The 16,344-nt window shown below is 33.9% G+C and overlaps 2 protein-coding genes and 2 non-coding genes across 8 annotated transcripts in view; 1 reads left to right on the forward strand and 3 right to left on the reverse strand.

Moving 5' to 3' along the window:
- Window positions 1–16,344, reverse strand: part of LOC126914666 (xaa-Pro aminopeptidase 1-like) — a 45,487-nt gene that overhangs the window by 3,485 nt on the left and 25,658 nt on the right. For 4 of the 5 annotated variants that reach the window (XM_050718898.1, XM_050718896.1, XM_050718895.1 and 1 more), the window contains 6 exons: window positions 3,140–3,363; window positions 2,928–2,969; window positions 2,430–2,609; window positions 1,348–1,468; window positions 534–912; window positions 36–156 (listed from right to left, as the gene is read on the reverse strand). In XM_050718898.1, the coding sequence (XP_050574855.1) occupies window positions 36–156; window positions 534–912; window positions 1,348–1,468; window positions 2,430–2,609; window positions 2,928–2,969; window positions 3,140–3,363 (1,067 nt within the window). The remainder of the gene's footprint in view (window positions 1–35; window positions 157–533; window positions 913–1,347; window positions 1,469–2,429; window positions 2,610–2,927; window positions 2,970–3,139; window positions 3,364–16,344) is intronic. The other variant, XM_050718899.1, reaches the window with a different exon arrangement.
- Window positions 1,945–2,160, reverse strand: LOC126915003 (small nucleolar RNA U3). The gene has a single exon (XR_007709986.1). It is a non-coding gene; the product is annotated as a small nucleolar RNA U3 (small nucleolar RNA).
- Window positions 3,616–3,688, reverse strand: Trnaa-agc (transfer RNA alanine (anticodon AGC)). The gene has a single exon. It is a non-coding gene; the product is annotated as a tRNA-Ala (tRNA).
- On the forward strand, window positions 6,579–9,941 carry LOC126914684 (esterase FE4-like). Its single transcript, XM_050718966.1, has 9 exons — window positions 6,579–6,807; window positions 7,055–7,343; window positions 7,461–7,646; window positions 7,805–8,004; window positions 8,294–8,462; window positions 8,877–9,043; window positions 9,110–9,254; window positions 9,429–9,561; window positions 9,641–9,941. Exons 1-9 carry the CDS (start codon window positions 6,616–6,618, stop codon window positions 9,801–9,803), a joined length of 1,644 nt encoding a protein of 547 aa, XP_050574923.1. The 5' UTR covers window positions 6,579–6,615; the 3' UTR covers window positions 9,804–9,941.

The raw sequence follows: 16,344 nt of genomic DNA on the forward strand, positions 1-16,344 counted from the left end.
TTCGGAACAAATAAGTGGCTAAATTTATTACGTACAGAGTTAAATATTTCCATGGAGGCACCTGGACTGTAAGCACATCGTATCGGCAACCATACTAAATTCCAAGCTTGGGACATTGTTCGTAAGTCGTACCAAATAGAAGTGTAATTATGCCATCTGTAACGTGCGATATCAAAACGTGAAAGGATTATTAACGAAGATACATTTCTTCCATAAAACTACAGAGTTATTTTTTACGTCCAACAATAAATGTAATGTAAATAATAATCGAATAATTACAGTAAAATCTATCAATCATACACGTATATTTTCTGATTCATCGTTTAAAGTCATATCAATCGCTATGTAGTTTTATATATAGTAATTGAATTGCAACTATAAGTCGTATTTTCAAATTGCTTGGAAAGATTGACTTGTCCCAAAAATTTCAGCAGTTATGCTTAATGCTTGATTAGCACTATGTTATGATATTAGTATTATTATCAGTTCCTTTTGTACAGAAATGGAGCAGATATTAATGTTATCTCACTTACTTCACGCAATTTGCATGAGAACAAAGGTCCATCTTCAAATGTTCGTCCACTGATCTTAAAATCTTGTGTCGCGGTGCGTACAAATGTATCGATCCATGAGTAACAACCGCATACGCTCTGAGGACAGGTGTGTTTGGCAAATCGTATCCGCGAATATTAAACAGCCAGGCTATTTCATCGAGAGCTGTAAGAACTAACGCGTCGGCCTTATATAACATCATGTCGATACGAATCAACTGGACCTTGTCTTGCCAAGCTTTTCCTGAATATTTGTCCGGCAACGGATACGCTGGATGCGGATTGTAATTCGGTCGATCGACCTGCCAGATCAAGTCCACCAGGTTGTTACGGACAGGAACCAATCTTATGGACGAATTCGCTGGACACGAACGCTATTGTTAATTCAGAAACATCCTCGTTTGGATGGAGGTAAATTTTCATAAAAATTGATGAAACTTCGAATGCAAGAAATGGCGCAAAACTAATCAATGTCATGGAATTATTTAGTTTATCACAGTTAGCTAAAACGAATAGAAAGCTGTATGTGCGAAGAAGTCCGATGCATAGAAGAAGAAATATAGCGAAGTAGTCAACGCTCACTGAAGTAGGGTATGAATCAATTATTAGTTGTTTCTTGTTTCTTCCGACGCTAAAGTCAAATACATGACGAATTTAACGTTTATTTGGATTGATGTGTTTGACGTTTTAGAACCACTACGATACAGTAAATGACAGACGATATTAGCTGGACGTATAAATTTAAAGTAGATACTCGTTGTTGATAGGTTAAATGTTTTTGGATGTGTTTAATTACCTAATTCATCTTCCCAGGTTTCCCAATCGATGGCAGATACAAGCGTTGGATCGGCGCCAATACGCACGGAATTTTTTTGACTGCGAAACTCGTGCATTAACCATTCTGTTATAGATGGGACCTACCATATGATCGAAAGAATTTATTATTGGGATTGGCACAAAAATAAATGAATATAAAAATGTAGGAATTACGTAATAAAAAAACTTCCAAGAAAGACTGTAAATAACAGTAGTATTTTTATAGCATACAACATATAACAATCTTTTTCTTAAGGATAAGAAACAAAATTTTCTATACTTTGATTAAAGAAACCATACATAAAAAATTAATGTCTATATGTTCAACTACTATAAAATACTTCTTACATTATACCATATTTACGATTTTCAGTTATTATTTAATTTAATTACATCGTAACGAAGTTCAAAATAATTTTATTTCAATACTTTTTTCTTATCTTTTATTTTTCTATCCTTTATTATTAATGACGAATTAATGATGAGGTAAACACTCTTTTTCTAAAGCTATACTCTTTCTAAAGCTATGTAAAAATATATAGCAGATCTTCGTATTTATTTAAAGTAAAAAAATATAGCCACTCAGAAAGCATCCTTCCCATCCTTCTCATACTAAGTATGAGAAGTGAACGATCATCGATGACTGAGAATTCGAAACAAAGTCAATTTCTCAAGCCTTCCTCACGCTCAGGAAAAGATGCTATATCTCGTCATCGTGGTTGTATCCATTCTACCTTGCGGCAGGTGTTGAAGCAAGATCTACTACAGCAATGATCCACTGAAGTACGATCTTAACTTTTCGCCGTCGTTGCAGCCTTTATATCATACCTTCCACACCATTTAACCTGCGAGAAGTCACTTAATTTGCTGGCCATCTAGCGGCAGAATATTAAACTAGCCGAGAATGCTTCGATTTATTACGTACATATGTACTTTTCAGGAATAATTTAGTATTATACAAAGTAAATGTTTACAATAAATATGCAATAATCTTCTCTTTCTTTCATAAACAAACAAAATTCTATCTTAAATTCTTCATTAAAGAATTCATCTTGAACTTACTTCTGTTCTACCGCGTTTCATGAGAATCCAATTGCAATCAAGTTGATGGTCTGCTTGAATATAATACCTTCCATCCGTCCAAAACACAGCTTTGTCCGAAGTGATGACAGCTTCTCCTGCGCTGCCGTAAAATCCAGTGATGAATTCTCTCCTCATATCACGAGGATCCAGGGAATCGCTCTAATCAAGATAGAGATCATGATATAATCGTATATATTTTTGATCACCTTATATAAGAAATTTGTTTCACTAAGCTTACTAAGCTTCTGCCGCTAATATATTATTTACTTAATAAAAGAAGAGCAGCACTCGTTATTAGATAAAGCACTGCAACGAAATTAAAGAAAGCTTCAATATCTGATAACAAAATGTTTCAAAAGGAATAAACTTGGCAGATTTTTATTGGGATATGTTCTTTTTTGTTAAATTAAAGCAGAGATTACGAAAAGCTTCGAGATTCTGCAAACTCGAAATCTCACACGATTATGATATATGTACCTCCAAAGGGCCGTCGCGGCCACGATAAACCAAGTTCATTGTCTGAAAATTCAAGGATATGGGAAAAGAATAATCGTAATCTTATGATAATCCGTGGATACAATAATAAAAATAAATTTTTTAATTTCATTTTTCAACTTTTTGAAAGATTTTTTATCGACTAGTGGTAATTCTGTTATGAATGATTCATATTACTACATGATTATAATTACCTGATGCGCGTCATCGGAGGTGACGATGTATCCATTAAGAGGTGGTCCTTGGATAGAAGCAACTCTAGTCATTTCTGATCTTAATTGTTTTAATCTTAGTGAAGTATCTTGTCTATTGATTGGTTGTTTGTGCGTCGTAGTCGAACAGTAGGATCTCTTTGCTCCATTGTAATTGAGAAGTGGTACGATGACTTCATTTTGAAAATAATATGCCTCTGCCAAGCCTGCGTGAAATTACGATTGTTGTTAAAATAAATTTTTATCTGAATCAGTTAATGATTTTGGACAATAACCTTTTAATGTTGCTTTTCTCTATTAGAAGACAAGCACATTCTACATGCTTATTTATGGCATACTATAAGTTATACATATATATCTGATTTGTGTTAAGAATATCAAATTCTAGTTAAATATTTATTATTAAACATATATTTAATGATTTTTTAATTTTAAAACAAATAAAAAAAATTAGAAATTGGAGGCGCCGGGCATCGATCCCGGTACCTCTCGCATGCTAAGCGAGCGCTCTACCATCTGAGCTACGCCCCCTGCTTATCAGTTCAACTCTATAAATATATAATAACGAGTTAGACATACAAGTTTGAAAACAATTTTATTTCTAAAACATTTGGTCACATCCATCAATAATATATTTTTCCGAATACAAAGAGATATTACTGACATTAAAATTTATTAATGATACGATTATTAATGCTATACATTGTATGCAGCAAGTTAGATCACAAATAATAATACAGTATATGCCTTATTTAAATAAAAATAGTCCGTAGAAATATAATGAGAAATATTTTTAATAATTCTACAGTAAAGCTATATTCATACATATGATTAGTTCAAAATATAATGATTTTTCAAAGTGTATACGTATAAATCGCACAATTCGTAAAAGATTATCGACAACTATAATTATTCTAGTTTATCAAACGAAAGATTATTATTTCAAGAATTGATTAGTTTTGAGTCTCCATTATATCATACTCAATTTCAAACTTACATATTCAGTTTTATCCAGTAATCTGACTACACAATCATATTCAAATAGGCCAATTCATATTTCTTTCTTATTTACTTATTTTTATTTAAAATTAATCTTAAACATCTAAAATTTTTGACGAGAAAGATTGAATTTTCTATATATTTTTGTTATTCTTTCAAGGTTTATTACAGCTATATATATAACAAGGTAATATAACATGTAGACATTTTTATTTTGCAATTTTTGTTTTTACTTTCATACAATTATTCTACATTGATATTATACGATCTACATTTTTGCAACAATCCATCGTCCACGAATTTTCATCGCATCCTAAATAACAAATATTGATCGATCACTGACATGCACGGTGTTAATAAAAGAACAAGAACGTCTGTGGGACGACACACGCACATCCTGTGGGAATCCAGAGGGTACTAAGTGGTGCTTGTATAACAGGCAAGCATCTGTTCCGAAGAGGTCAACCATCCCGAAATCCACGTTTCGATCGATTTCTACGTAGGTAGCTCTTTACTATTTTACATTAATAATATTGCATTTCCACCCTATTTCTCCACATCAATCATATTTATAAAAAATTTGTCTTTAATTATTCGATCAAACGATCCAATTGTTTCATTCCAATTAAATCATATATTTATTCGAATACTAAATAGAACTGTCTGATATTGAATTCGGAGAAAATCGATACGATGCAAGAGATTAGAGGAGGAAGAGAAACCCTTCGTCGAGATTGCATCTCGTGCAAGGGGTAACTGGGTTACCAAATTGTTTAATTTAATAATTTAACGTAAATATCAAGTAATATTAAATATGTTACTAGGGAAGTAGGAACGCTTCGCAGGTAGGTTTTACCCCATTGTAACTTTACAATTTTCACCCCCGCGAGTTTTCCATCTTGTGCACCAACGGCAAACGCCACACGCTATCAAACTTTTCCCCTATTTCCGTTTACAAAACGGAGAACGTTCTTGCTGTTCGTCCCTCTGTCTTAATGATAGTCTCAGGTAAAATTATAAGGTATCTTTCACGTACGTGTATGGTCTTGATGGAATCGTAATCGCATGAGGGTTTATGTAAGTAACGAAAATAGCTGTTAGATTCTAATTCCGAACATTAAGGGCTTAGGCGACTACTTGCCTTTCAAGAAATTATGAATCATAAATTGTAGTTGGTTAATAGCACGTTTTATGCAATTGAGATGCGTTTTTTTCTAAACGTATACTTATAAATAGTGGTAACAGAGGAAAATATAATAAATAGAATTTTGTTGATTTTTTAATTTTGGTGTTATTTGGTTGTTTGAAGTGTATTTTGATATAATATGGTTAAAATATATTATATATATATTGGTTGTTTGAAGTGTATTTTGATATAATATGATTAAAATATATATAAAATATATGTATTTTAGCAATAGATGACTAATCCGTTAACTGTTTTGGAGAAACATATATCTAATATACCTAAGATATGATAATCAATATTTTTGAAATAAATATTTTTTGAGATTATCGAAGTCAATATTTTTGATGTAAATATTTACGAAGAGAATTTCGTAATGAAATTTAATGAGAAGACAGTTATGGTAATATATGTGATATGTTGACAGAATATTGGATTTTAAAATCGTTCTCATGTGAAAAACAAAAATGTAATTTATAGCGTTTTACTTCTGTGGTCCCCAAATATTATTAAAAATGAAGAAATGATTAAAATGATTTCAGCTTCATGAAAGGTAGTTTAGTAACTTTTAATCAAACATTAACATTTTAATAACATACCGAATCTTCTCTATAAATCACAAAACTCAATTTATGATTTTAACTGACTGAGAGTTGCTAATAATCGACTACATATAATGCTTGACACAATTGTATACTTACAATCAGTTAAGGGACTATTTAGAAATAAATTATCAAACATTAAGAAATTAAGCAATTATAATGAGAAAATGATTTGTAAGGTTGTCAGAGATTTGAAATATTATATAATTTTCGCTAGCATCCCTCCTCACGATAACTTCTAAAGCCTGGCTACGCGAGCGTGTCTAATTGCGAAATTCTGCATAATATAATGACAATTCAGTTGAAAACATACATTTAGCCGATGTACAGACTCGTTCGTTTTCCACGATAATTCCGGAAGCTTTTTCGCTCGGATACAATGGACGATGACTTGACAGCGATTAGGATAAATTCAGGATATCCGATACTTAGCTATCCGAAAAATCATCGTCGTTGCTATTATTATGATCGACAAACAAGGGAAAAATCTGTCCTGTGTGGAATCGTGAAAACTCGTTCATCCTCGATCACAATCACGTTTCCACGTTGTTTATGTAATCCATTTTTTCGTGTTTTCTGTCCTTTTAGAGGATACCTGGTATTCTCCGCAGAATTATCCACTCTAGGTATATAAGCAACGTTCTAAGTCTGAGCCTAGCCAGAAGTTGGAAATGTGGCTGTCCAAGTTCGTGCTTTGTGGATTCGTGGTTGTTTGGGTTTGTGCCGACCAGGATGTGCAACTGGAAATTCCTCAAGGGATCTTGAAGGGATTGAAAACCGAAACTATTCTGCACAACAAGCCGTATTATAGTTTTAAGGGTATTCCCTATGCGAAACCGAATGTTGGAGCGCAGAAGTTTCAGGTAAGTAGAGATAATACGTAGGAACATATTCAATTTCTTGTCTTGCAATAGATTTTACTACACCTGCGGATATCCAGTGCTTCAATTTATCTTGAATATTTGCAATTTTATAAAATCGTTTCTAATCTGTGAAATAAAATTTCATTTCTCGATATCCACTTTGATGTTACTGTACAAAATTTAATATGATTTATAAGAATAAGTAGCTAAATGTTCCATGTATGTCAAATATTTTTACAAATTTTAGTTACCAGAAGCAGCCGATCCATGGGAAGGAGTGTACGATGCAACCAGGCATCGTCCTCCGTGCCCATTTTATTGTCTGGTTAAAAAAGGTCTAATGGGTGAGGAGGATTGTCTTTTTCTCAACGTTTATACCCCAGTTTTGGACAAGGAAGCTCGCAAAGCTGTTATGGTATGGATTTATCCCGGTGGCTGGAACGGTGGTATGGGAGACGATACTTTGTTTGGACCAGATTTTCTGGTCGAGAACGATGTTGTGCTTGTTACCTTTAATTTTAGACACGGGGCGCTTGGTAAGTGTAATGAACTTTATTGAAATGAACGGTAGCTTTTAAAAATTTTTGCTTACGATAAATCTGTTGTATTTTAATTGAAGAAGATATTTACTATGTAATTGCTATTTATTGTAGGATTTTTGAACACGGCAGATAAAAACGCTCCTGGAAATGCCGGGTTGAAGGATCAAGTTATGGCGTTGAAATGGGTGAAGGATAACATACATTTCTTCGGTGGTTGTCCGAATAGAGTTACTATTTTCGGCGATAGCTCTGGTGGAGCTTCTGTTCAGTATCATATGCTATCTCCCATGTCTGAAGGTAGTGAAAATTCTTATTTCGTATACTTAGAAACATATACGATATATTTACAATATACAATTGAAACATTTTTGAAAGTTTTTTTTTTGAGCAGGTAACTTTTTAGAGGCGCAAGTTAGGCGTTATTTAGTAATTTTAACTATTTTGTAACATCATAGGTTTATTCAGTGGGGTTATACAACAGAGTGGATCAATTCTTAATCCATGGGCGATAACTTATAATCCAAGAGAACAGGCTTTCATGTTAGGAGATGCCCTTGGTATACATACGACAGATTCTGCGGAACTAGTTAGCAAATTAAGCGATTTTCACGTTAAAGATATCATCGCAGCCAGCAATGAAATAATGAAAGATCAGGTATTCGATTAATAAAAATATATTTATTTTACTTTCTATCCTTCAATTTTTTTATAATTCAACAATTCTGCGAACGATCATATTTCCTGCATTTAAAAGTAAAAAAAAGAAAAAAATAGAAATTAGACTTTGGATTAGATTGTACAAATTAATATTGAATTATCCATCAATCTTTGAATTAAATGGATTAATTTGATTTTGAATTATTATCATGATTCTTTTTTCTTGACATCGAGAGGAGAGAAACTCGGATAGAAGTAAAAAATGTTTGATTTTTATGGAATTATAGAACACCCTATCTGGACACTCGCAAGCTTTCATCCCATCTGTCGAAGTTGACCTGGGACAGGACGTGTTCCTTCCAACTGATCCTTGGTCCCTATTAAAATACGGAAGGATAGCGGACGTGCCTGTAATATCCGGAATTGTCGCCGATGAATGTGCATTTATGGCGCAACGTATGTGATATTCATTTCTCAATTCATACCCAGTATAAAATACACATCTTGATAAAAGTTATTTAAGAAATACATTTGCGTCTTTCCAACATTTCAAACTCGTAAACAGAGTGCAGGTATTTATTACAAAAATTCATATTTTTATATAAATACATAATTATCAATGCGATCAGGCATTATAATAAATATTCTATTTTAGATATTTTATATCTAAAATTAAATTGCCACATAAATGAATCAAAATTCTATGCATTTTTGCATCTTTAAATTTCCCATGAATGCAGACAAATTTTGTACGCTTTTGCATTTTCTAATTCTGTACAAGCGCAGTCAAATGCGGTGCATTTCTTCGTCATTAAAGCAAGTAATCTAAAAATTCATAGTTCACTCATAAATATTATTTGAATTTTTTAGTGATGATAGATGGTATCGGGGTATTGAACACTGAAGCAGAGAAATTTCTACCCGAAGATTTGAATATCACCGATACGAATGAAAAGGGAAAAGCTGGAGAGAGCGTAAAGCAATTTTACTTTGGCGACAAGAAAGCGTCAAAGGAGAACTTGAACGAATATACCAAAGTAATTACAGATTTCTCAAACGAAATCGTTTTTTAATTATTTTCTAAAAGTGGGTATATTTTGCAGATGATGAGTGACATTTACTTTGACGCTGGAGTATTGTTATCCCTCGATATCATGAAAAGTCGGATTTCGGCTCCCATCTATGAATATTTATTTTCCTACGAAGCACCAACTGGTTTCATGAAAAGCATCTTCGGTGTTAGCGACGGTAAATTATTTTTCCTATTAAAATCATAGAAAAATTAAAAAAATTCAGATATCTCTATCTTCTTTTAAAATATTTACGATTAACGATCTATCTACTAATTAATTAACTTATTAATTATTTATTTATAATTTCATTACTATTCATTTATTAATAATACATTATTATTAAATGCAGGTGTTGCGCATGGAGATGATTTAGGCTACCTGTTCTATTCCAATTATTTTAAGAATTTACCAGAACCAGGTTCATCAGCAGAGAAAATGACAAATATTATGACCAAATTATGGACGAATTTTGCAAAAGATAGGTTCGTAACTACATTCATATTTTTAATTCAATTATGTTTTACTAATTATCGATCATATGTGTTATACGTTAATCTTCAGAAATCCAACGTCAGTATTAGATGGAGATGTCACAGTAAACTGGGAACCAATGGGGAGCGACGATAATTATCTTAACATTAATCAAGAATTGAAAATGGAGAAAGATCTAATGAGAGATAGCCACGACTATTGGAAGAAGATGTATAAAAATGTCGTGCTATGAATGCTTTGATGTACGTGTATATATACACAGATAAGTATTATTCACTCGATATATTCGATATAACGAAAGTTACAGATATGATAATAACAATTGTAATTTAATTAAGACACCATAAAATACAATATTTTACTGTAACAATCTACATTCATTAACATTTCTGTTTCCTTGTTTATCATTTCAAGTTTCGTTAAATTATTTTCTATTTGTGTATTCATTAAGTGCATATATTGCTTAACGCGAGAAGAATGACAAATAACGGTAAAAGATAGCTAAGAGATCAAACAAAAGATAAACAAAGATTCAGATGAATCTTTCCATTGAACAATCTCCGCCTTCGTGCTTCGAAACGTGCCGCTTCAACACAGCTTTAAACTCGCTATTTAATCCAGCAAAGTCTCACCAACACGTTTAAGCGTCCCCAGGCCACGTTATCAAACTACACTTTCCTACTTTCCATTCACTGAGCACCATTCTGCGTTCTTCTCGTCTCGCCTCGTTCTTGGCTATTGGTTCACCACTCGTATTCCTGTTCTGTATTTATCAGGCTCCCATGTTTTAGCAGAAACGTGCGTTCGATCGTCTGCGAATCAAGCGTTGGGCTAAGGCTCGGTGCAGATGAGTGATATTTTACGCGTACGACACGGTTGCGATGCTGTTGGAAGAACAGAGAAATACATTATGCCTCACGAATGAAGCATACACATACGCATGTATTTCCTCGTCCTTTCAATTCGTTGCCGCTGTCGCGATTTGTCGCAAATCGTTCGTCTGTATCGGGCCCAAATCTTACGTAGTATATACAAACATTGCATAGAGATCACGAAACACGAGAGTTCTAGAGGGATAAGTGTTTAAATATTCTTCGAGATGTCAGAAATTTAAACGTTCAAAAGACGTGACACTGCTGAAGATATTAAATTCTACGGTAAAATTATCTTTGATGCTAACACATTTTATCTGTGAATAATGATTTTGATTTTAAAAATTGGACAGGGAACCGTGGACAGAGAAATTGCGTTTCTTGCGATGCATCGAATTTTCTCTGTCGAGTAGGACATAAGAAATTTTGTTATTCGGAAAATTAGTAGAGGGAGACAAATGTCTATTAGAGAAAGTAACACGCATTGTAATTAATAGACAGACGTTCATTGTTACTCGACGTGTCTCGGGTAATACCCATTTTTGTTTTTACTCGGTCTATTTATAAAGTAGTGGTTATGATAAAATTGTAGGCAATACCCTATAATTATATTATCTCGAGAACTATCTCGAGATAAAACCGAATATGTGTTCCAGTAGCCGGGTACTCGAGATATCCGATTTAAGCGAATACCACTACTCGCTTTTGTGCTTCGCTTGTATCGGGAGCACAGAAAAGCGAGAAATTAGAATGTTTCAAGTTACACCATACGCCACATAGACGCGTATGCGCGTTCGTAACGTAGCGTAAGGCGTAAAGTACGCAATTTATTATCTCATTCACAATCACGCGTCACGAGTCATTGATTGACGAAGAACGAGTGAAGCGAGAATCGGTTACGATTCTTACGAAGAATATCTTCGACATATTATTTTACGAGAATTATTTAACTATTTGTGTATACATATATAATACATTATATATATGTATATACACGTAAGTATAAGATAATAGATTTTATTGCACAGTAATTTTGTATTATTTGATTAGGAACGAGAAACTATAAAACTTGGTGTATCTTGATATTTACATGGTAATTTTTTAAGGTTATAGATAATCTAATTGTCTTAGACTTATAGGTTTGTTCAGTTACCTACGTTTATGATACATTAAATTATTTTACATCTGTAAGTTACTTATTTCGTAGACATCTATCAATAGTTAACGTAGAAGTGTTAACGTTGTGTGTAATATTAAAGCAATGATCAATGATTACACAGAGATCTAAAAAGATTTTTGTTCCTTTATTCATCGAATTATTCGATTAAAAGTAATATTACCAATTAGACTAAAATATATAATATGGAAACCGTGTTAAGATCTACAGTTTCCAAGACATCGACATTTTATCACTGAAAATATAATTATTTGAAAAATTAGGCAAGTTTCGCTTCTTTCGAAAATTTCGATAATTAATATATTACCATTTGTCAATGAATATTAAGTTTTATTTTACACGCCTCCTGTAGTTTTCTAGGAATATAGAGAGATGAACGAGAAGGAACGCAGTATAGAGACTTAAATTTGCGCGCCGATTCTCATTGCAAGAATCATTCGATTTTATCGAGGGACGTGGAGCAATCGAATGACCTCGAGTCTGCGAGAACAGATGATCGAGATGCTGCTACAGTGAACCGTTTCCCGAGATGATCTTCGACATCTCTTAATCCGGCTGTCATGCAGAGACAGCAGGTATTTATTTCATCTTACACAATCTCTGGACCAATTTGATTGCTCGAGCTATGCCACTTCTTCTTTTTCTTTCTCCCTCCAATTTCCTTCCGAGTAATCATGTATTAATGTTTTCACATAGGGAAAACGGTCAATTATAATTAAATAGACGAATTTTTAACTGTTCAATGAATCAATGATTTTTTTTAAATTAACAACACAAATTTTATTAAGTACGTTTTCTTAAAGAAGTATAATCAAATAATTTTACAAATTTTTTTAGTTATATCGAATTACTATTCAATGGACGACAAAGTTTTATTTTCTTAACGGTGGAACTTTCGTCTCTTCAATGAGTCGTATGATTTTTATCGAGTATATCTCTTCAAGAAATCTGTCTTTAAATAAGTTTTATTTAATAGAAGTTATTATTTAGAAGTTATTTATGTTGTTCAGTTAAGCCTAATTATTTTGTGCTTTTAAGTTGTCTATTACGTAGATATTTATTGATAAGTACCTTAAGTTGATGATGTTCTAGATATTCTATAAACGAGGATGCAACGTGTTATATGTGTGTGTTCATAGTAAGAATATAGAAAATGAACGTTTACAATGGTGGATGAATGTTGGCAACCTGTGTGATATATTCGGGTAGTATATGGTACAGAGGGTAGATCCGACCAAGTTACTTTTTAATTGCAAATAAGCATACATTTCTCCTTACCCTTATGTACGTCATTGTGAAGTACTAACTTAGCTTTTAACAGGAATATCTTACGGCCACTCATACCGCTATAAATGTATAAAATTGTATGAATGGAAGATTAAATATTCTATCTTTAAAAAAAAATAATATTTTAATATTGAACTATCGATTTGATATTTCATACTATACGATCAATTTATACGGAGAATTAACGAGTGTTGTTTAATAAGTCTCGTAGCTGCAAGTATCATCAATGGAAGCCATTTTCTTATTGAAGGAATAATTGTACGCAAACTTATTAATGCTAACTGTACTAACTGATGCAATTACTGGTATAAATAAACCGAACATTAGAAAACGGGAAATGCAACAAAAAATGCGTTTTCCTTTCCGTGTCAGTAGAGACTGTTTAGGTCGATGTTTCGTATTTGTTCGTCACTCACTTTCGTGTTTCCATCGTAATAGGGTAGCATTTTAGTTAAAGAGGTACACTGGCAGTTATAGTAATTCAAGCTTCATATCTATCTATATCTACGCCTACATACAGGCGACTTATTCTTATCGTTGTACTTCCACCGTTCATTTTAAGTTTGTAAATTAACACTTGCGACTCAAGTCGCAATCGAATTTCTACCAATTTTTATACGGAGCATGTTACTTCGTACCAATTTAATAGTATATTCCGGAATAATTGTATTTTGTAATTCGGGCATTGTTAGTAAAGTTTATATACGAGACAAACTATGCAGTTTGTTATCACATTTTCTAGAATGCAGAAAAGAAAATTACGTAAAACGAAGAAATAAAATTCTCTGTATCAATATGGAGTATTGTAAGTATTGACACGGACAAACATCCGTGTTAATAAATTTTTATTCATAAAAATATTTGGTATCCAATTTCCGATTTCTTTGCAGAACATATGACAGAAGCGATCGACGATTTCTGTGATTCTGTCCGTTGAAAACGTAAGTATTTCGTGACGCAGCTTTAAGAAAAGCTAACCACTTCTTGTAAAATACTTCTTGTAAAATTCCTTTATGTCGATCTGCAGCCAAAGTACTAGAATAGACAGATCCATATTAACAGATCTTATCCCAGAACTTACAAAAAATTAACCTTTACGAGATACTTAATAGTTGTGAAATTAACAAAGAATCTCAACCAAGCGATTAAACGTGTTTCCCATTTTCTTTACACCGATCTAAGAGCCAAAATATTCAGCAGATCTCTACATTATTAAATCACGCAAATATTTAGTATCAAATTTCCTGCAACTTTGTTAGAAATTAATTCTCCGGAAGCAATAACGATGCAATTAACAAAAAGAATATAACTAACAGAAACAATCGTTAACTTTCATTCATTTAAAGCAAATTATTTTGATAATCTAGCAGCTCCAAACGCCATTTAACACGCGCGATTTCTTTCATTACATCTGGAAGATGTATCTTCAAGATGATCTTCAGCTCCTACGTATTAGGTATTCATAATATAAAAGCTCAACATTTCGTGATTTAACACGGACCACTTTTCTTGTATTCTCTGACTTCTTGTTCCGAGTTTTGTATATGCTACCTCTATCGAATCATTCGCTCAGCGGCCTCTTCGTGTTCGTTTCTCCTTCGCTCGAGACAAACGGAGAAGCTGTCATCGAGTTTTGTTTGATCGTTTTTCTTCGAGGAAACGACGTTTCTATCTCTATCGTCGTTGTTTGTCGCGTTGTCTTATCAGATTTACAAGCTCGTTGACAGAAGAAAGGAGGAATGTTGGATCAGCGATCTATGCGTTCGAGAAAGTATCGACATAAAAAATTCCCAGTATTTCTCTTTATTCGACCATAGCAGGGATGTATGTATATTGACTTCACGGTCAAACAGGCTTCAATTTGGGATGGCTCGAGGCTTTTTACAACAGGAGAACAGGAGTAGAATGAGGCTCACTTTCACGAGGGTTGTTTTTCTACTCGGATCCTCTAATCTTTTATTTCTTCGGCCCTCAAACTACTCCTTCGATCCTCGACCTATTTCTCGGAAGAATTCTTCTTCATACGAACTTTCCGGGAGCTGAATCGATCGGTTCTACTTTTCAACGTTATATTCTTAAGAAACGAACGACCGATTTTCATAAATTCCTCTTTTTTATTCAGGTAATCGGTATCTACGGAATTACAATTGCAATTGGTACACGTTGTTTCCTTACGTTGTTGCATTAAACTTTTTAAGGAACGAGTAAAACGAGTAAAGTTACGTATCGTTATGGGAAGACTGAAAGATTTAACGACCATGGAAAAGGAAAAGCCAGATCCAGAACCGTTTAATTAACTTGGACATCTGTTCCGGACTATTTATTTCTTTACGAAGCATTTGAAACCTCGTACGAGTTTGTTGCACGAAGATGATATACTTAAAATAGTACGTTCTAACGTAAATTTCGAAGATAGTATTTGCAACTCTTCGTATTCGCCACTCTCAAGTAAAAGATGTAATCCATACCCTATTCGTATCTTGTATCAATTTCTTTGTCTATTTTGAGAGTTAGAAACACGAACCATGAGTTAAACATGGAGAAAGCTCTATCAGCCGATTCATTGATATCGGTATCCTCCTCTGAAATAAAATTCTTTATAACTTGAAAAATAGCATCCTTTTCAAATTCTTTCGTACATCATTTGCTTGTCTCGTTACTTCGATGTAGATATAATTGAGTCTATAAATATCCCCAACATCTTTCGTGTATTCTCAGTTTTCAGATGTTTTATTCATCGCAGCAGTTTGTCAGAACGTACATCCGCTGTACCCGTAGCCTTATGCGCGCGGTACGCGTTATACAACACACAGCTGAAAAGATAATGAGCGAAACGGTTCAGAGTCAAGGGAAATGTTGCTCTGTATCGTCCATCGTCCAACATTACCGATTACGATATGTACATAGTCTGAAACTAAAACCAGAAACAACCGATCAAACTCTCATTCCTCTGCTCAATCATCCTTTAGCTCGCTATTATGTACATGTAACCACTGTCATTGCCAAACCCATAATTATCCGATTAAATTAAAGAGCGTGAAACAGGTAGACAGAAATAATTGTAATACGTGGAAGAGCCGTGAACGCGTCAGTCGTGATAAACACTGTGTTGCGGTGAGTTGGTGGCGGATATGCAGCACGTGGAAATATGCGCGCGACGGGGGTGGCTGGCGGTGGCGCTGTCAGCCATCATCGGCAGAGATCGATAACCCGGGATTGGTGTGCGTGCACACGTTCGCGGCGTCGAAGGGAACACGAAAAAAAAGGTCGAAGGAAAAACGAAGAAGGAGACGCGCGTAAAAAGACTTCATAAATCGGGGCGGCCGATCCGTGACACCCCGCTGCGCGAATCCTCTCGTTCACCATACGATCCTGGCCGTAGTGAGATGGCCGGTTGCTTAAGTGGCCGATCCTTCTGTTCAAGGTCCCTCGCCTGT

This window comes from Bombus affinis, chromosome 3 (assembly GCF_024516045.1).
Source record: "Bombus affinis isolate iyBomAffi1 chromosome 3, iyBomAffi1.2, whole genome shotgun sequence".
Classification (NCBI taxonomy): Eukaryota; Metazoa; Arthropoda; class Insecta; order Hymenoptera; family Apidae; genus Bombus; species Bombus affinis.